This window comes from Netta rufina (assembly GCF_964035555.1).
Source record: "Netta rufina genome assembly, chromosome: 20".
NCBI classification, from domain to species: Eukaryota; Metazoa; Chordata; class Aves; order Anseriformes; family Anatidae; genus Netta; species Netta rufina.
In genome coordinates, this window is record NC_140144.1 from 7,463,559 (window position 1) to 7,483,149 (window position 19,591).

Below are 19,591 nucleotides of genomic sequence, written 5' to 3' on the forward strand. Positions count from 1 at the left end.
TGATTGTAAGGTGGCAGCATCCGAAGGCACAGATCAGGATTGGGTCCGTCCTGCTACGGATCATGCAGGCCACCAGGAAAAACAATTCCTGAGCCAAAAAGCTGGCAGAGCAGACCAAGCTATGGCACTGATGCATCAGCAGCTTAACCGAGATATTGCTGTGTCAGGGGAAAATGCTTTGCCCAGGGGCTGGATGTTGCTCCCTGCCTGACTGTAATGCTAGAGACAAAATCATGTCATGACAAAGACATGGAAAAAATGAAATCACTCAGTTACAAGCAAGCCTTTAATGAACTAAGTCTGTCTTTACGAGGTGGTTCTCCTTAGTTTCTCAGCAGCTCCACAGTCTATGGGGTGGTGGCAACCTGTGGCAGTTTCAGATAGACGGCGTTCCAGTAGTTCACGAATGGGGCTCTCAGGTTCTGCTTCACGGAATCGTAGTTTAAGTTGTTGTTGATATCCAGGTAGTAACCGCCCTCCATGGTATAGGGCAGCCAGGTAATGGGCACCTCTGAATACCCTGTGTTGGGATCACTGGGAAAAAAGAGATAGAAGTTCTGTTTTATGAGGGCAGCTTGTGGATGTAGCAAGGTTTGTGTTGTCTGGGGATCCTGCCCGTACTCACATGAGGCTTTAAGAGAGTGCAAGGAAAGAGTTTGACATTGAGACAAGTGATAGTAATTCTACAACCTAGGAGCAACTTGCTGATGTGTATTCTCCTGCTTTGGTCCCCCCAGCATCTGTCCTGGCTGCACGCAGCAGTTTAACTACTGCCTGAACTCCAGAGTTCAGAAACAAGCTTCAACATTAAGTTTAAGCAGAGAGCACAGGTTCTGAAAATGCTTCTGCTGTCCCCGGGTGTTCTCTGGATGAGGAGGGCCCAGAGCAAACTCCACCACTGGGAGACATAGAACCAGGCTTGTAATGGAAACATAGACAGCGGGCACCCTGCTTTTGAGAACTGCTTCTGAAAAGTTCATAGGCAACAGCAGCAGGTTGGAGTGCTGTAGCAAGCCCCACGTGTGGAACCAGAACCACTTACCCTGTCCTGGCAAAGTTGGTCCAATAAGCAATCATGGCAGCTGAGACAGTCCTGTGCTTGGGCAGGTAGCCTAGAGGGGTGGCAAAGGGTTTCCCGAACACGTACTGCAGGTCATCAGCGTGGTCTGCTCCTACCCAGCTTGGGTAGACGGGCATCCGAGATGGCTGGGAGAACACATAGCTGTATGTCTTGCCACTCCTGGGGAAATAAAATAGACTTGATAAGAGCTGAAAAGGGGGTGCAGATTCACAACTATGCTCCAAACATCAGCCAGACATTCAGCCTTCTAAGATGCTCGTGTGCTTGGAATTGTCTAAGACTTGCTTTCAGGAGAAAACATTCTTCTATCTGCTAATTTTTAAGTTCCACTTCTGATTGTCACTCTAACCCTCATATCATCCAGCTGGTGTGTCTCATGGATTTGAACAGTGCCAGGATGAAGCTGGGTGTTTTTGAGACGCAAAAACTTGTTTTAAAGGCAATTTAAAACTGTTTCTCATCATGACTCCTTTATAGCATTAGTGAAGTAATGTTTGTACAAGCCACATGTAGGTGGCTCCTTCAATTTCAGCCCTCTTCAACAGCTCCTCAGCCCCTTGTGCTGGGAGTGCAGCATTTCAGGCCCCCCACCTCAGTCTTTGGGCTGCTGCCATCCCTGGGCTGCTCACCGGGCATTCTGCAGGTGCAGATTCAGTGCCCACTGTGTGGGAATCAGGAAAATGTAGTCAGTAGCCAGGTCCACCACTGTCCTCTTCATCACTTCCTGATCTGGCTTGTCGCCCCACAGCTCGGTGTAGATATTGTACGTGAGGTTGGCTCCTCTTTCGCCCCTGTCCGCAGTGAGTCCTTTGACCAATTCATAGACGTCGCTCCTAGAAAGACAAGATTTCCACCAATTATGGACCAGCAGCTTGAGGCAGGGCATGGGAACTGATCCCAGCTCCCTTTGATGTTCACATCCAACCCTGCGGTCAGCAGCTGTTTGGAGGAATAAAAGCCAGGGATTTCAGCCCAGCTCTTACAGGTAGGGCACGTGCTCCATAACTTTCTCCGCAGAGCAGCTTGAGTCCAAATGGGACACAAGCTCCTTTAGTCCTGAAAAAGGAGTCTTAGAGGGTAGGCACCCAGCATTTTTTTTTGTACCTGCTCTGCACAGAAGAACAGCAGGGCTGCCAAGCCTATCGCTCACTACCACTGAGTTCAGGAGCACCTTAGAGATATCTGAGGAGGCTTCCCCACTAACAGTCCTTTCTCTTGGAGACTCTGGACTTGGCAACGTTATCTGTTAGACACCCCAGCTTGGAGTGACAGCCTGTTTTGAAAGTAGTGCCTTCTCCAGTGAGGTCTAAGTCCTCGGTGGGGGGGGGGGGGATAATTAAATAAAGTTCCTTTCGGTAAGGGTTTTAAGAAAGTCCTTTTCTTACGCAGTGATTTTCACCAGCGGGCGGTTGATAGCAGGTATATCGATGCCAGCAAAGAAGTGTCCGTCCATGTTGTTGACCCCAGCGATGTAGTCGATGTCAGCAGCATTGGCAAAGAGTTTCTCTGGTATGTCTGGGAGGAAGTCTCCATCGACGACAGGCGTGATGGCAAGTGTATGAACCAGGGGACCTGCAGCAGGAGACAAAACCAGAATGTGTTAGGAGCACAGCAAAGCAGATGCATGGCCTGGCATATGCCAGTGCTTGAGGAATTGTAGAAAGAACGGGCTGGGAGGAATGAGAGCTTGGGGGGTGACTTCAGCATGGGTAGGATGTCACCAAGGGGCAGGATGACCGCAGGATCTTGTTCAGTAAACCTCTTCCTGGAGGTGGAGGTGAAAAGCAAGAGATTTGCCTGCCAGGTGTTGGCAGGCAACATCAACAATTCCTTTCCATCTTCCCCCAGTCTGCTCCCCAAAAGCCCAGCCAAAGTTTGGGAAGAGCAGAACTTCTAATTCCCAGCCCATCTGGCTGGTCTGGCTCACACCCATGCAGCAGCACAGCAGCAGCTCGGCCACTGTCTGCTCTGAGCAGGGCTGAGTGCTGGGGCTGCTTTCTAGGACCACAAGTAATAGCCCCCAGCAAGCGGAGGGAATTTCTTGGGAAGGAAACCACCACAGGCAGCAGAAGTACAGACGTTCTCCACCTGCCGTGAGCCCAGCAGATCCTACATGGCACCCAGTGGCTCCAGGGAAGGTAGGAGGGTGCGCGGTCAATTATTTTTTTTTTTGGGGGGGGGTTAAGCTGTGTTCTGGAATTTCTGCTTTCACAAAACAGAAAGTGCAGACCAGAAGCGGAGGACCCAGCACGGGCTGCAGGACTTACTGTTCAGGTTGACGAGCTGCAGGTGGTAGGCCAGCGTCACGGCTTTGGGGTCGCTGACACGCAGGCAGTTGGCCAAGGCTGTGGTGTTACTTATGGGGCAGCCCACTTCTTGTCCAACCTGCAGAAGGAGAGAGAGAAGAAGCTCATGGCATTACCCTCAGAAGTCAGGCTTCATCCCCAGCTCCGTAGAGAAGAGGTTGGTGTTATCTCAAAGAATTCATGTTTGGCTGCATGGCTCCCCTGGGTCCCTTGCTTGTTATGCTCTTTATGAAATGCCATTTTTGTTTGTTCACCCGAGCAAGACTTCAGCTTCAGGATTGCTGCCCAGGGTGGCTGTGATCCAGCCAGCCCAGGTAGGTGTGTGGGGTCCCCAACTGTCCCGTGTGCCAGCTGGGTCCCAACCCGCACGTTACCTTTTTAGCCCAGTAGAGTGGGTCCTTCTGGATGGCCCAGCTGCACAGGCTGACGCCGCTCTGGCTGATGGCTCTCTTGAACAGGCCCGCATTCTTCGGGGACAGTATCTGCAGCACGAAATAGAATCAGTCGATTTCAGTAATGAATTCCTGAAGAGACGATTGCCTGCCAGAGCTGGCTGATCCCCCACACAGCTTGTGCACGAGGCCAGGGAAGCTGCCAGCTCTTGTGACACTGAACAGGCTCAGTAGTTAAAAGGTGATATGGGGAAAAGGGAGGAAGAGGAGCAGGGGGATGTTTCAACAGAGATCCCCAAAGTGAGGACATGTGCCTGCAGTGGGGCAGCTGATTAGGGTGAAAAAGGAGTAGCTACACAACAAAGAGGCTGAGCCTTGCTGTCCCCGAGCAGCAGAGGATGCTGATCAGGTGAAGGAAAGCTGCAGAGTGCCAAAGGGACTGGCTGTCCCATTCACAGGAAAGAAAAGTGGCTGCAGTGGAGGCTGACAAGGACAACAGACCTGCAGGGAGACACTGGTGGCACCGGCTGACTCTCCGAAGATGGTGATGTTGTCTGGGTCACCCCCGAAGGCCTTGATATTCCTCTTCACCCAGGCAATAGCCATGTGCTGGTCCTTCAGCCCATAGTTCCCTGAGCAACAGAGGGCACCCACCGTTGGGTCGGGGCACAGCCAAAGCCAATAAGGTGGGGTCCTGTGGCAAGATCCCCTAAAAGAGAGCAGTTCGGGTACCTGGCATGTTTGAGTCTCCAGTGCTCAGGAAGCCCAGGGGCCCCACGCGGTAGTTCAGGGTCACCACGATCACGTTGCCCCGCACGGCGATCTCCTCGCCGTTGTAGAGGTAATTGTCAAGGAAATTGGCTCCCTGCCCCCCTCCGACAAGGAAGGCACCGCCGTAGATCCACACCATCACTGGCAAGTTGGTCGAGACTGGAAGAGGAGGACAAGCAGTGTGAACCACGACATAGCCAGAGCCAACCCTAATGCCCACTTGGGCATTACAGACCTCCTGGGGCTGGTGCAAATTCCCCTGCCTTCCTTGTCACCTCACCCTAACCACAGGCAAAGTGTTCCCAAGACAGTAAATATGTGTGGACCTTTCCTATGGGCTGACAAAGCTGGGACAGAGATACAAACTGGGAGAAAGATCATCCCAAACAAAGCCCTCTCTTTCCGAAAGATCATCCCAAACAAATTCCTTTCCTTCCTTGACCAGAAAAGGACTTTTGTATCATTCCTAGGGTCGTAGGACACACATTTGTCCAGAAAGGGATGTCTTCCCTTCAAGGGCGTGATACTTTGCAATATGCTATGGCCAAAAACATCTCTGCTCTGTAGAAGTGACTGAAGCTCCCAACCCGCTGCAGCTGAGGAACACTGCCTGACACTGCTCCTACCCTTCCCACTGCTTCTGCAGCTGCCCACCATAGGAACATAGCTGCTGAGAGATGCTCCAAAACCGTTTGTCCGCAGAAAGCAACTGAGAATCTCCTCCCCAGGTCTCTGCCAAGCGCATACCTTGTTTCTTCCCTTGAGGGATCCAGATATTCAGGTAGAGGCAGTCTTCTTTCCCTCGGACATCATTTTGCGTCAGTGTCATCTGCATGCAGCGGTTTTTGAAGTCTTTTGCCTTCAGCGTTCCTAAGAAGAGAAAGAGAATACACCAGGTCCTAGATAGAGCTGTCAGCTCTGTCTTTTGGCTGCAAGCTGTCCATCCATCCATCCTTCCTCACCTCCGTAAGTCCAGCACAGAGGCAGCAAAACCTCCCCAGCCACCGTGACTGGCCCAAGGGAGTGACAACGGGGTGCCCTTTCCTGTGTGAACTAGCTCTGGACAGCCAGGGCATGAGAAGGAGAGATTCAGATGCTGTGCTTCAGATTTGTTACTTCAGGTGGTCACTTAGGAGCACTTAGATGCAGACTCTCATACCTGCCCCGAGACTCAGCTTTGTCTTGGCATTGCATAGGGCACTGTTAGTGCAGTACCTTCTACCTAACTCTAATGGACTAAGGAGACAAAAGTTGGAAACAAAACAAACCCAAAGGCATCCAAAGGCTGGATCTTACCATCCCATCCAGGATGAGGTTGGGGATCTTCCAGAGTCTTTGGTGGGGCAGCAAAGGGGATCCCTCTGAAGATGTCGATGTAGTCCCCGAAGAGTCCCAGCCGTTTATTCTCGCCTTCCACGAAACCTCCCTCAGTGTGCACCACGCCCAGCTAAATGTGGCACCGTTGAGAAGAGGGAAAAGTGAATCCATTGCAGTCCTTCGTGGCTCAGGCTCCTCGTGATGCCAGCAACCACAGCGTACCCTGGCTGGAGGGTCCCCATACATGGGCTGACTCGCAGCCTCCCTTCACCAACCATCCCTTTGGTTCCTCATGGAAGGCCCACAGGTTGCTGCTGCTGCCATTCAGGTGGGAACAGGCAAAAAGTTTTCCAAGTTATCAGAAATGCCTCTGTACTTACCGTTGCAGCCCATGCTACCCCAAGGTAGCAGCACAAGGCAAGACACAGGATCCCCCAGCGAGCCATGGTGCCTGCACCCGAGGAGCGAGTCCCCACCAGAGGTTTACGTATGTATATATAGCTAGGAGTGCGGCTGTGTGTCAATGCCTTGACCCGGTTTTTACTCTAAGTTGCGTTGCAGGAGCCCCAGCAAACTTGTCCTTCAGTAGGCTGAAGCCAAACCATGGCTGAGGTAGACTGGCGTCACTGTGTGAGAGCCCTGCAGATGTTGCCTTTGTGGGATGAAGGCCAAATGTAAGGAAATATCTCAATCTAACAAAAAACAGGGAACGTAATGCTGAAGCCTTGAGAATCCTCACACAAGTGCAGGAGATTGAAATTATAATAAACCGTGCACTAGAGCATATTACCAACCACTACTGATAAACCTTCCACTTGTAACACTCTGGGGAATGACCAAGACCCAGACAATGCCATCAGATCTTTAATTTCTGTGACTGCACGGTAACAATCCAGCCAGCGATAGCAGACTAATGGCCAGAGTGGGCAACCTCTACGAACCTGAAGCTCTGCCACATTGCCTTCTTCTTGCAGTCTTTGTTAATTCTGGCGAAGTCAAAACGGAATGGAGAAGCGTGTTAGCTAGTAAGGACAACATATGCTACATCCAACAGAAGGGAACTATTCACTGCCAGGAAGTGTATTTGTCCTGCTGGCTTTATTTCCAGGATCACGGGCTAGGCTTGATGCTGAAGTCATTGCACAGAATTTTAATTCATGTGGGATAAGGAAAAGGGCACCTTGTCTGTTTTCCACATGTCCATCAACGCAGACAGGGTGTACTTCTCAAGGATGGAAAGATTTGAGAATGCAATTTTGCCTATTTTCAGGTGTGTTTCCAGCTGATTTTGATTCTGGTCTCTACTGCGTGTTTGACCGAGCTGCAAAGCAGACTGGCACCAATGGAGCTAACAGTTACTGAACCATCCATGGCTGTAGCTTCTGTTCAACAGCAAAGTTTGCCTTCCCTTTTTCTCTTTACATGAAGCTCGGGTACTTAGTGGTGGGACCTCAGAACCTGCAGAGAGCCAGGAGCATCCAGGTGATCCACCCCTGCACCACCTCCTAGCAGCCTCAGCCAGGACCACGGGCAGATGCCCAGACTTACCATGTAATAGGCCAGGTACGGCAACAGCAGTTTCAGCTTGTCTGGGTGGATGTTGACATTGGCTTTTACTGCATTCCGGGACCAGACTGGGCGGACTTCAGCTAAAATAATACATCATCACTTCAGGTATGTGCCCCTCGCTCACTTTCCTGACATGACATTGTCATGCCTTGACAAATATTTATCATATCCACCATTTATGAACTGCAGCTGTTCAGGACACCAAATATTCTGGTATCCCTATCAGAATATGCCAGCACTCCTCTTGTCTGATAGATTAGAGAACAGAAAAAGCAAATGCGTATTTGGTTACGGTCACACAGGACAGCTGGTGTCCAATGGGAATTGAACCCGAAAACCTGGCTTCAGAATCCTGGTGTAATTGGACAGGCCCCTATCTCATTTTTGAACAAGGTTAAACAAGAAATTTCACGTCACAATCAGAAAACCTTCAGAGAAGCCGGCAAGTAGTTGTGATCCCAACAACACCTGGGGGTTGTTGTACCCATCCTTAAGAAACAAGTCAAAGGACTCTTTGCTTTCTGCCTGTGGCATGCACAGACATGCGGCTTTCTTGGAAACACATGAAAATGAAGTTGTTTTCCAGATTTTTGATGAGAATGGATGTAGTCGTGTAAGGAGTGGGTCTTATTTTATCCCCAGCTCCCCAGGAGCACACTGGTAACTGTAAAGGACTGTAAAGTTTTAAAAACAAGCGGCCAAACTACCTCTAGTTGCCTGTTTTTAGAAGATCTCCCATCCTATGTGAGAGAAACCCTTCAGGCAGTGAATTACAAATTTGTATGAAAGTGTATTTGCTGCACAACAGGCTTCATGCTCTGCCTCTGCTCTACTGGAGTTAGTGGATATCAGTAGAGTACGTTGACAAAGTAAAATGGAAACACAGGTATTAAGATAAGTTTGCTTTGCTAAGTGTTAATGAAGGACTGCAGTGAGAAAACGAAAGATGTTTCTTGTGGGAGACCTTGCAGATTGTTCTCCTGGCAAAAGTAACCTGGGGCCAGGAGGGCACAGGTGCAGTGAGCGTAGTCACAGGACGCACGGCATTGACCCTCCATACTCTGCACTCAGCTCCAGCCCCCTGGAAGCAAGCAGAAAGCCACCCTCATGCATCCTACACCGCATGTAGTGTCCATGGGGATGTCGTATCTTCCCTAGCTCACCAGATCCCTGTCTTGCAATCCCCTCCCCAAGCATGCCCGTTTCTGTTGTTCCAGATCAAGAGGGCTAAAGCAGAACAAGGCAGCAGCTTCAGCAGGTGAAGGTCTCCTTTAGCACTGGGCCCACGCAGCACGTCTCCCCTGGACTTTGGTGCCAGGCACCATCGCACCAAGGGCATCATCCAACACCAGCAGCACGTCAGGGGCAGTACAGCCACCAACCCCTCCCCAGGGCCGGGGCTGTGCTCCTGGCCCCACAGAGCCAAACCTCCCCCTGTCTCACCATGCTCCCCATCCCCAGGTACCCCACAAACAGCAGCCACAGTGTGTGGGGCAGCTCCAGCTGGGGCATTTTTGGTGTGTGTGTGTGTGTTTGTGCTCCAGCTGCTGCTGGTTTTCCTGCTCATTCCAGCAGTGTAGGTGGTAGAATTGTTTGTTGCTCTGGTATGGGGCAGAAGCAGAGCTGCTAGACCCAAATGCCCCGGCGTCCTTAGCCAGGCTCCCTCCCAAAAGTGATGGCCTGGCTTAGAAACTGTGATCAAAAAGAAAAAAAAAGAAAAAAAAATAATTAAATAAATAATGATGCTCTGTTTTCAGCCTGCAGGGTGCAGTGGCACCACATTTTCAGTTCTCTGCAGTCATCAGGCTTAATAAACATCTAATTCCCTTGACTCTGACAGTCAAGCTTTAAGGAATACACCTGATTATTGTTAGGCTTGAGAGGAAAACCCCTAAACCTGTGAGAGCAGGTGGCAGCACTGCAAAGGGAAATGCTTTAAAAGGGGACCCCCATAGTGTCATTTGTGTGTGTGTGGCTTTGGTGGTGTTAATTCTTTGTGTGAGGTTTGGAGGCAGTCAATGTTTATAGAGCCTGAAACACTGGATAAATTGAGAAAGGAAGTGCTGTCCACCAGGAATTAAATACTTTGGGATTGCTATAGCAATTATTTTTTCCTCATGTATCTTGGTATCTGCAGAAGCTTCCTGGCCTGAGGTCTGCTACCCATTCAGCCTTCTAATTTTCACTAATTTTTCTGTTTCATGCTGTGAGTGCTTCCTTCATCTTTCACAGGCAAGAGCAGCTGGGCGCTGTAAGTACCTACACTAACACCCTGCTCCCTCTAGCAGCCCTTGGAAAAGGGGCAAGGAGTGCTTTGTTCTGCTTTCACTCCTACTCTGTGCTCTTCCACCTACCTCTTCAAGTCCTGTGGGAAGGGTTGGCAGCCCTGGGTAGGTGACTGGGTCTGAGGCACTCCAGTTCTTCACTTTTACTTTCCCTCAGGCTTTGTTTTGGTCCTTACCTTGCCAGCTGTTGCCCTGGTGAGCCATGGTACAACCCCCTGAAGTAGTATGTATCTGCTACAAATGATGTATTTTTGAAGGTTGTAGGGTCATGTGTGGTTTCAGAAGGCTCTGTGAGCTGTAACTTAACAGTGAGGTGAATATATAAGCACCTTACTGTGGGCTTATGTATTCATGTATAAGGCAGTCCTCCTTAGTTATATTTCAGTATTGAAATGTTGATCTCTGTGCTGTTCTAAGGTGCTAGTTCAGGAAGAGTATGAAAGCAATTGAAACCCAAGTTTATCCATCCACAGTACACCTATGTGTGGTTCTTGAGCTCCTCTTTCCTTCTGTACTTATTGTTGGATTTACTCTTGTGAAAGGATGCATCTCTTGTATGGGTACTGGAGGTCCAAGTGGGTTGAAACATTCCCAAAATGTGACATGAGTGCGCTGTAAATTGCAAACACTTCTGTTTCCATTAGGATTTCATGGCATTTTTGGAATGATGGACTTTGACTGGAGTGTCTGGGCAGAATGCCATTTCAGGAGATATCACATCTATCTACCGTCCAGCTGAAATTTCTTCTTTACTTTCAATTGTACGTACTCTGTACTATGAGCTGTTAAGTTGATACTGTGTTCCACCTCAGAAATATGCTTCTATCAGAAAATAAAATTTGTGGAGAAGAGCTGTAGCTATAAAATATGTTGGCCAAAACTGTCAGAAGTTTAAAGGTTATTTCTAATTGCCTTCTCTTGAGCCTTAGGTACCATATGACATAACTCAGAGCTTCTTTTCTTCCAGGAACAGTAATGTTTAAAGTTCCTGCTAATGGGCTTCTGAGCCATTGAAAATGTTGGTTATGGTGAGCAGAAACTCCTTCTGAAAATAGTTAGCTTGGTGGAACTTTGTTCCAGTATAAACCAGAACGAACTTCTCAGCTCAGTTGTACCAGTAAAAATCCATATCAGCCCTGTGCAATGCCCAGATAACAGAGGGGAGACTATGCTTCATTTCCTTCCACATTATGTACTCTTTAGTCAGCAATGTTTTAAGGTGTAAAGACTCCAAATTACAATCGTATTTCTCAAACTTTTATTGCCACTCTCCAGAAAAAGTCTTTGCGAGGCCCTTCAGTCCTTGTGTCATGCAGCTTCACCGGCTTTTATCTCCCTCCTTTGAGCCGCAGCTTTTCCCCGCTCATCTTTGTAATCTGACATTGTGATTTGTTCACTTGTGTGCTTGTTTTTCTCCTCAGAGAAGATTTGCTGAATCATTGGGGAGGAGGCAAGAGTTGTAGAGGCAGCTGGTGGCCAATGATAAAACCACGGCCACATCCAGTCTTAATGGCTTGCAGATGACAACCCTTCAGTTGAAGGCCTGAGTCACATTCCCTTCCGAGCTAAGATTGCCGGGGACTTCAGGTCTGAGGAAGTGGGGACAGGGAGGTGGTACCAATAACTTATTTTTAGGACACAAAATAAATTGATTCTGACAACCACAGTGTCTGTGCTGCATCTCCCGTGAAGAAACTTCTAATGATGTTGTGAGGAAAGCTTGCAGACTAAGGGGCTAAACCCTGCCAACAGTTGTATGTTGTGCCCTCTTCAGTGGAAACACTTCTGTAATGTGTTAAAAACAAAGAAACACAGGGATGGGGCTTAAAATAGGTCATGATATTTAGTGGCTGTTTCCAGACTTGGGTGGTGTAGTGTGAGCAAAGATGTGCCAGGGCTCCAGGATGTTCACATACCTCATTATTCATAGAGAATGTACCAAACTGTACCAAAATTCCACCAGTATAACTGGTGATGTGAATTATGCAGCTGTTTACATCACAACAGGTCTGAATTTTGCCCACAGACAATAAAATAAGAGCTGGAGCTGAAATGTCTTGGTTTATTTCTTAGCTCTTTTGCTCACTCTGTATGGCTTTGGGTTAGTCGCTTTATCTCTCCCTAGCTCTTGGTTTCCTTGTCTGTAAAATGAGGATAAGATATTTCCATCTTTGAATTCTTTCCAAATGGTTTCCATTTTGAAATCTTTAGGAAGAACGTGCCATTTAAGTGTGAAGTACCATAAGTATTTGAGTCTCATAACAGCACTGTTATGACATTATGTAGCATAATTGACGTATAACTTCTATGAAGCAAGACTGGAAGTCCAGCTGACCTAAGTTCCACTTCATCAGTTCTGCATCATATATACTACTCAAATTTGGGCAAATATTTTTAAGGATGATCACGATACAAGGACCTTGCTTGTATTGTGTATTGATGCTACAATAGCAAAAAAAAAAAAAAAAAAAAAAAGCACTTCCAGTTTCTGACCTCTTTTCCAGGTGTTCTGGCCCCTGGGTGTCCATTGAGCCAGACTGATTTACAGTCAAGTACAGGCTGGATCTAAATAAGGCACTGGGCAGGGATGTCTGAGTGACACACGGGTTCACCATGTCCACAATCTCAGGATGGGGTCTTCTTAAGAACAGGAATGCTCCATCATCTGACTTCCCCTTCCCCAACTGAAGCGAGCGATAACTTCTATTTTATAAAGAGAAAAACCAGCGGACTTAGCCACTGCTGAAAATCCCACCAAAGTTCCTAATATAGAAGAGCCTGGGATGTAAGATAAAGTCCAATTGCTTTAAAATTATTCAAAGAGAAAGCAGAATCAATGGTAGGTGGTTTTGTGTCTTTTTTTTAACTCATGGTTCTTGATGAGAAAGCCTTGAACCTGAGAAGTGTGTTGGCCGCTGCTGAGTGTGGATGTTGTGCTTAGAGCTTACTTGGAAGCCCGTGATGTGCAGCGGAGTGAAATGGTTTAGAGGTAGCTGATGGCTTGGAGAACAGCAGGTTATGGGCTGGAGCAGAAAGCTGTGAGAAATGTGGCCCGAGAGTGGTGCAGAAACCACAGGGGTGTGACTCATCTCATGTAACTTTAGATGTCTACATAGGCTAGGTTCCCTTTCTGATCAGTGGGAGAAGTACGTGCATTAAAGACATGATTTCTCCTCCTAGAACATGCATCTAAAATAGGACTGAGACAAATCACCCCCCAGTAGATCTTACTTACCAGAAAGGGAGCCTTTGAGTAAACTACCTTGCAGAGGGGATGTCCTGGCCTATGCTGCTGCTGCAGAATGTTTCCTTCCTTGCCTATCCTGGAGGGCTTGGGACTGCACTTGTTGCAGGCAGCCAAGTGTGACCCCATCCTGCAGGACCAGAGCTTGCACTTGAGCCTGATAGGGGATGACTGCTGTTGTGGGGTCTGTGCTACGGGAGCAGCGACCTCACTGCAGTATGGTTGGGCAGACTGGAGGAGTGCAGTGTGTCGAAGCTGATGGTCTTACACCATTTTCATCCTCCACGGCATGTCTGTAGCAGGAAACTAAGCAGAGGCTGTGCTGTGCAGGAATCTTCTTTCACCCTCCCTGTCGTGGCTGAGGGGTGCACACAGGGGGCTTGCACAGGCTGGGCTTGTCCCAGGGAGCTCCTCCAAAGGTGGGGGAGCCCCTGCTGTGATCTTTGGCTGCGTAGATTTGGTTGTTGCTTCCGTGGAGTAAGAGTGAAGGGGGAACTTGCTGGCCCATACTTCTAACACATGGAAAGGGATGGCCAGATTTTTCTTCTATTCACTTAATGCTTTTCAAACTATTTTTCATGGAACAATAAAGGGTAAACAAAATGATTGTCTGTACACCAAAACTTGGCGTGGTGTTGGTCTGAAGTGCTGGAGTCATCCTGCCGAAGCTCAGGAAGGCAGCCTGCTGGGGAGATGCTGTCCGGAGGAGCAGTTTGTTCAGCAAGCATCTGAATTGTTGGCTGCAAATCTGACTTTCCCCTTTGGGCAATGTTTCTAGGAAAACCTTCCCCTGCCCATTCCCTCGGGCCTCTGTGTTCACGTCGGCAATTTCCATGCTGCACTTACCGGTTATTCGCATGGGCTGGGGCTTGTCGGGGCAGCAGGAGCGAGGGGCTGACAGGCCTTTCCTGCCAATCTGTCTGCTGTTCAGATGAAGTGGTTGGAAAGTGCTCGCTCTCCAGTTCCCTCTTTGGCTCAGGCTCTCTGATAAGGCCTGGGCTGTCCTATCTTGCCCTGGGAGCTGTTCCTCCTCCCTAACAGGCCCACTTCGCCGGCTGACAGTTAGCAGCCGGCAGTGCTTGATAAACTTATCAGACCAAAGCTGAGCCCGGTGCATGCTCAACTCCTCCCCGGCCTCAGATTTCCCCATTTCTGGGGACTCTTTGCTCTCTGCCTGCTGTGCTGTCTGGTGAGGTGACCAAAGATCACCCTCGGGCCATCAGGTCGCAATCAGCCGAAGGCCAGATTGAAAAAGGCTTGTACTTAGGTGGTGGTGTTAAAATGTGGGCGTCATGTAGGATGTTTGTAGCATCAAAATCCAGCTTTGTCTCTCCCCTTGGGATATTATTCACTGGTGGAAATGCTACTTGCATCTGATTTATCCTTTCTGTGTTTTTGCTCGCCCTGTTTCTCTGCTCATTTGGAGTTTTAGTGGTTTTAATTTTGGGGTTCTTGCTGTGCATGCTTGGGTGTTTTCTTTCTAAGCTAGTTACAGAATTGGGTTGCTTTGCCGAATTAAGTTTCTATCATTTGTTATTGGTATCACAGTAGCACTTAGTAGGTTGCAGCTGAGATCGAGGCTCCATTGTACAAGGCACTGTATGTAAAAGATAAGGAGGGGCAGCCCTGTCCCTCACTATCTTACCGTTGAAATAAACAAGTGAAATAAAAGGGAGAGGAGGAATTATCCTGCTTTTACAGATGGGGTGAAGTCTTCTGCGAGCTTCATAGAGTGCTGAGCAACTTCACAAATCCAGAGCTAATGTCTTGCCCGAGGTCATGCAGGAAATGTGGGGCAGATCTCGAGTCTCAGTTCAGGGTTGTAACCAAAAGCTCAGCGTGTCCGTGGTGACTGTTATGTGAAACGTGCCAGTTCAGGAGCTGCTGCACAGATCTGTGTTTTCTACCACAGAGGCAACTGGCTGATTTACCTATCCTTGCATTTCTGCTGTGGCTGTTTTCAGTTGTTTCCCCTGTATGGACGTGCTACTCTAGGGGGAAAGTGGGAAAACATTTCTGCTTTACAAGCAGAAATGATCTAAAAAGAAAGTTTGAGTATTTGTCTGTTTTCCTGTAGCAGCTTCACAGGTCAAGTTCTCTATCCCTTCCCAGGCCAGGCCCTCAAACTGCAGGCTGGAATGTTTGTCCTGTGTGAAGAGACGTGCTTACGCAGCTCCTCCTGGGACACTGGCTGATGCTTTCAGGTTTCCACTTGTGTGCCGTGTTTATGGGTTAGCACAAACCTGCCGGCAGCTGGGAGCACCCGCCATGTCCCCCTTTCACCTGCACCATTCCCTGCAGCAATGGGGAATGGCCTGCTGTGAGGAGTAAGGGCTCTGCTTGTTTCTTTTTCCACTGAAAACACTTCCTCATGAAGTCTAGGACAAGACACAAGCAGGCTCAGCAAATAATTTCTTATTCATTGCAACCTATACCCAATTGGAGCTAAATTCTTCTGTTCTTCCCCTCAGTTCCTTTTAGACCTTCTAAGCATTGCCAATACGTGAAAACTTCAGAGTTTTACCCTCTCTAGGACTGCACTCTGTGTAGGTTTATACAGCGTGCAGATAAACTCTGGTATGATGTAGTGCTAGCTAGGAGCGCACCTTCACTTCCTGCAGGTGTCCTGTGGCTGTCTTCATCAGGAAAAGATGCATCTTGTGTCCAGATCTCAATCCACCCTTGATCACAGTGCTTCTAGGCTGCTGCTCACAGCCTGAAGGCTGTCTGGAAGACAGAGGCACACCTCTCTTTCTGACAGCTGCCCGGGGAGATTGCTTTGCATGTCCTTCATTTGCTAAACAAAACAGCCCAGAGACCAGGATTTTCTTTCCCTGGCAATAAAGGAGTGAAGGTGTGAAGAGGACGAGGGAAGTGCAGGGTCTAGGGCAGGCTCAGAGAGAGGCAAAAACAATCAGCTCTTTATCCAGTCCCAAAGATTAGTTGAGATTTTGCTTTTTGTTATCTGTTTCCTTCATTGACTGGCCCGAATGTTTTTTCGATGCAAGGCAAGATGGTGGGAAAGGGGTTATTTTCCGAACCGGGGAGGATTTGCATGTTTGGAGAACAAAGCCAGCTGTGTTTGGAGTCAGTGACAACAATGGCCTGATCCTGACCAGTGCTGAGAATCCTCAGAGTGTGCCTGTTGTGTGGATTCAGTACCTCCAAGGGTCAAATGAGGTCTGAGGCAAAGCGAGGCCTTTTGCTGCACCCTATGCCAGCAGCAGCCCTGCCCTGGGGCTGGCTGTGGTGTTGAGCTCTGGGCTGACCCCACTCTGCTGTGGTATGGCTTGAGTAAGGCCAGATCTGCTTCCTTTCTCCTTCACATGCACTTCCAGAGCTTCTAACAGCTCAGATGAAAGCCTGGGGAACCATGCAGAGCGCAGCTGCTGGGTCCAGAGCAGGCCTGGGGCCTTCCTCCCCACCCAGGAATGGGGTCCCAAACACTGGGCAGCAGGTTGGGAACCCTGGTGTGATCAGGCTGTTGGGGTACACTGCTCTGCTTGTAGTGCTGGCTTCACCAGGGCTGTTCCTTGGGGTCTCTCACCCGCATTTTCCTGATCTCCCACCGCTGGGCAGGTTGGGACAGGCTCTCTGCAAAGAGCAGCGTGCAGGGAAAACTCAGGCTGGGGTCCCTCTGGCCTCGTCCTCATCCAGTGGCTCTCCCTGGTTGGGGACTGCAGGCAAACCAGGGGCTGAGGGGCTCTGAGGGTTCTCCTCTGGGCCATTGGCACCCGTTGTTCCTTTCAACATATGGCTCTTGGGGAGAAGGGAGGCAGGTGGTGTTAGCTGGTGGCCTCAATGTGGCACCTTGTTACTCTCTGGGAAGAAACTTGCATTGCAAAACTCCAAATTAATTCCCTCTTCTCTTTCTCCCTTCTCAAGTCACCTTCTGGCTCTTGTTTTTTTGTCTCGCGAGTGCCTTTGCCAGCTGGCCTCTTTCCACAGCCCGTGTTTCTGGAGATACACTCGCAGAGCCGGAGGGAGTGGGCCAGCCTGGCCGCCTCTGCCAGCCTCGGCCGCGTTTCCCTGAGTGTGGCTGTGCAGCAGCACCCTGCCTGTGGTCACCCGTGTGCTTCTTTACTTGCTGCCTGTCCACCTAAAGCAACCTTTATGTCTCCTGGGGATGTGTAAGGGGAAGGCTGGCACTGCCTCTTCTGCTCTGAGCGCCCCTCGGTAATCTTTGGGCTCAGTACCCAGGAGAACAGGGAAAGCAGCTGCCTTCCCTGCCTGCCCCAGAGCCCGGGGAAATGAGCGACAGGGCCGGGGTGAGCTGCTCTTTGTCAGGAGGGAGAAGCCAGCTGTGGAAGCACAACCTTAGGATATAATACCCCAGCCACCAGGTCAAGGCTGTGACTCCTCCGTCTCATGGAAATCAAAGATAGGGATGGAAATCCAATGGATAGAGTAACCCCTGCTCAGCAGGCTCGGAGGAAGCAGCTGTCTGATTTGTTTTTATGAGTGGTGTAACAGGCAAGCTTGCCATGGTGCCGATCGGTTTGTGCCAGTGCTTTCCTCCAAACCTGAGGAGCTTCCAGTGAATCAGGAACACCTGCTGTCCCCAGGACACAGACAGGGAAGTATGTGACCGCGTGCCTACGTGTTTTGGGGCTGGAGGGTATTAGCTACCCAGCAGCTCAGATGCTGACATGCTCTTTAAATATTCCTATTTGCAGATTCAAGGAGGATAAGGGAAATAATAAACGTGGCTTGTATTTTTGGCAGCAGTTTTAATAAGCTGAAATGCCTTTACCTTGTCCCAGGCTTGTGCATATGTACATGTGTGAGTGTTTGTGTGTCTGGTGTCAGAGTCAGGATCTGAGACTGGTTCCTCCCTTGGGGTCCGTGCCTTGGCCAGGTTCTGGCACAACCCCGTACAGGACAGCTCAGCTTCAACAGAGGGGCTCTGGTAATGCTGTCCCCTGTCACCTAGTGTGGCTGTGGCAGCTCCCTGTCACTGCAGAGCTGCCTCTTTGCCTGTGTGGGGTTCTGCACGTATCCACCTCTGAGGCGATGTCCTTTGCTCCTGGGCTTTGAGCTGTTCTGCATGTGGGTTTCCATCCTGATTTCCTCTTGTGTCAGAGCCCTGGGGCAGGAACTGACCACGAGGGCAGTGCTGTGCTGTCCCCCTTCTATTCCACTCTACCCCACTGCTGGCATCCCCAGTACAAAACTTCCCTGAGTACAAAACTTTATTGAAATGAATGTTTTTAACACAGAATACCCCGTGTTAACGCAGTTACTGAGAAGGAACAGATTTATCAGATAAATCCCAGCAGGCCTGTACATGTTGTAACTGTCTGGTGTATTGCAATAAAAATATACATTAAGTATAAATATATATTTACAGTGTGCAAGGACAAGCCAGGAGCACAGACTCTGTTTTGAGTTTCCAGCATGCATATTAATGACGAACAGCTTAGGCACAGCGAAAAACAGGGGTGAGTACATTGTGGATCTTAGGAGAATGGCTTTGGATTTATAGCTGTGTAACTGAGGGCAGGATGAGGCCTTTTTTCTCTTACCAATAAATGAATTTTCCACTTGGACTGTTTTTTGCTCATGATGGCAGCCTTCTTAAATAAGCATTTGCAGTGAAATAGGTATTTCTCCAGGCCATTTCCCCCAGGTGTCATTGCACAATGCCATGTGTTCAGGGATGTCGTTATGGGGTGGTCTGTGTGCTGCTACAATGCCCCACGTAACTGAAAGCACTTCTTAATGCTGTAATAATACTTTGTCCTTCCTCTCAAGAACTCAAGGGACTTTACAAACCTGAGTGAATGACTCCATCACCAAGAGGGGTGGAGAAGTAAGTCAGAGCAGTGCAGTGACTTGCCCTAAATTACATACTGAGAACGTAGCAGAGGTTAGAGGGGAGCTAGCTCTTTACCTGTTCCAGTGCTTTACTTCAACCTCTAGACCTGGATGAAGAAGGAAGCGCCACTGCTGTTTGTGTAACACTTGTAAGGTATTCAGATTATGCCAATGCATACAGGCTAGGCTACTTCCTCCTTTAAGAGGGGCAGAAAGCATACCTCTCTGCTCCTTGACACCAGTACCCATGGGTCATTTCCAACCATGCAGTGACACAGGATTGCCCAGGAAAAATCTAATTCAGTAAGTCCTGCATACAGTGAAACGCTGTGGGACACACCAGCCTGGATTCTGAGAGCAGCCAGTCTCTCTTGTGTGGTAGCGAGACGCAGGGCTTATTAGTTCATGCCTAGTGCTGGGGCCTGGCTCTTCCTGGAGCTTTCCTGGTTGCCTCTAACCCCTGGATCTTTGCTGTAAGGTGTGGATGTAGAATACAATCAGAGTCCCCTGTTATTAGCTAGGGATAGGAACAGTTTTTTTTTCATTATTTTCCTCCCACTCCAAGTTAAAAATACAACACAGTTCATTTGTCACTTGATCACAGTAAATGCTCTGCTGAAAGAAAGTGATTTTAGGTGTTTGTTGCCAGAATTTATGACCTGGGCAAGTCTCTGCAGAAGCCCTGTCCAGGTTGAGCACGGCTCAGCGAATGCAGTCTATTTGCATGCCCCAGCCTTATCTTGCTAACCATCAGAGCAGAACACGGTTACGGCACCAGCCTGGCACAGATTGTTGCTGCCCCTAATCCA

General features: G+C 49.0%; 1 protein-coding gene across 1 annotated transcript; it reads right to left on the bottom strand.

Annotated features, from left to right (window-relative positions):
- Positions 1 to 322: 322 nt before the first annotated feature.
- Positions 323 to 13,888, bottom strand: CEL (carboxyl ester lipase). The gene is made up of 12 exons (XM_084298949.1): positions 13,812 to 13,888; positions 7,416 to 7,516; positions 5,847 to 5,997; positions 5,298 to 5,420; positions 4,512 to 4,709; positions 4,281 to 4,411; positions 3,762 to 3,869; positions 3,349 to 3,466; positions 2,467 to 2,653; positions 1,711 to 1,914; positions 1,043 to 1,240; positions 323 to 534 (listed from the first exon to the last, which is right to left on the bottom strand). The coding sequence occupies exons 1-12, from the start codon at positions 13,822 to 13,824 to the stop codon at positions 348 to 350; spliced, it is 1,719 nt and encodes a 572-aa protein (XP_084155075.1). The 5' UTR covers positions 13,825 to 13,888; the 3' UTR covers positions 323 to 347.
- Positions 13,889 to 19,591: the final 5,703 nt, after the last annotated feature.

What these genes read in the sequence shown, in the direction of transcription:
- CEL (XM_084298949.1), bottom strand. An exon ending in TGGAGACTCAAACATGCCAG is followed by an intron (nt 4,412 to 4,511) that starts GTACCCGAACTG and finishes TCTGTTGCTCAG; the next exon opens with GGAACTATGGGCTGAAGGAC. An exon ending in ACCAACTTTGCCAGGACAGG is followed by an intron (nt 535 to 1,042) that starts GTAAGTGGTTCT and finishes CTTTTTTCCCAG; the next exon opens with TGATCCCAACACAGGGTATT.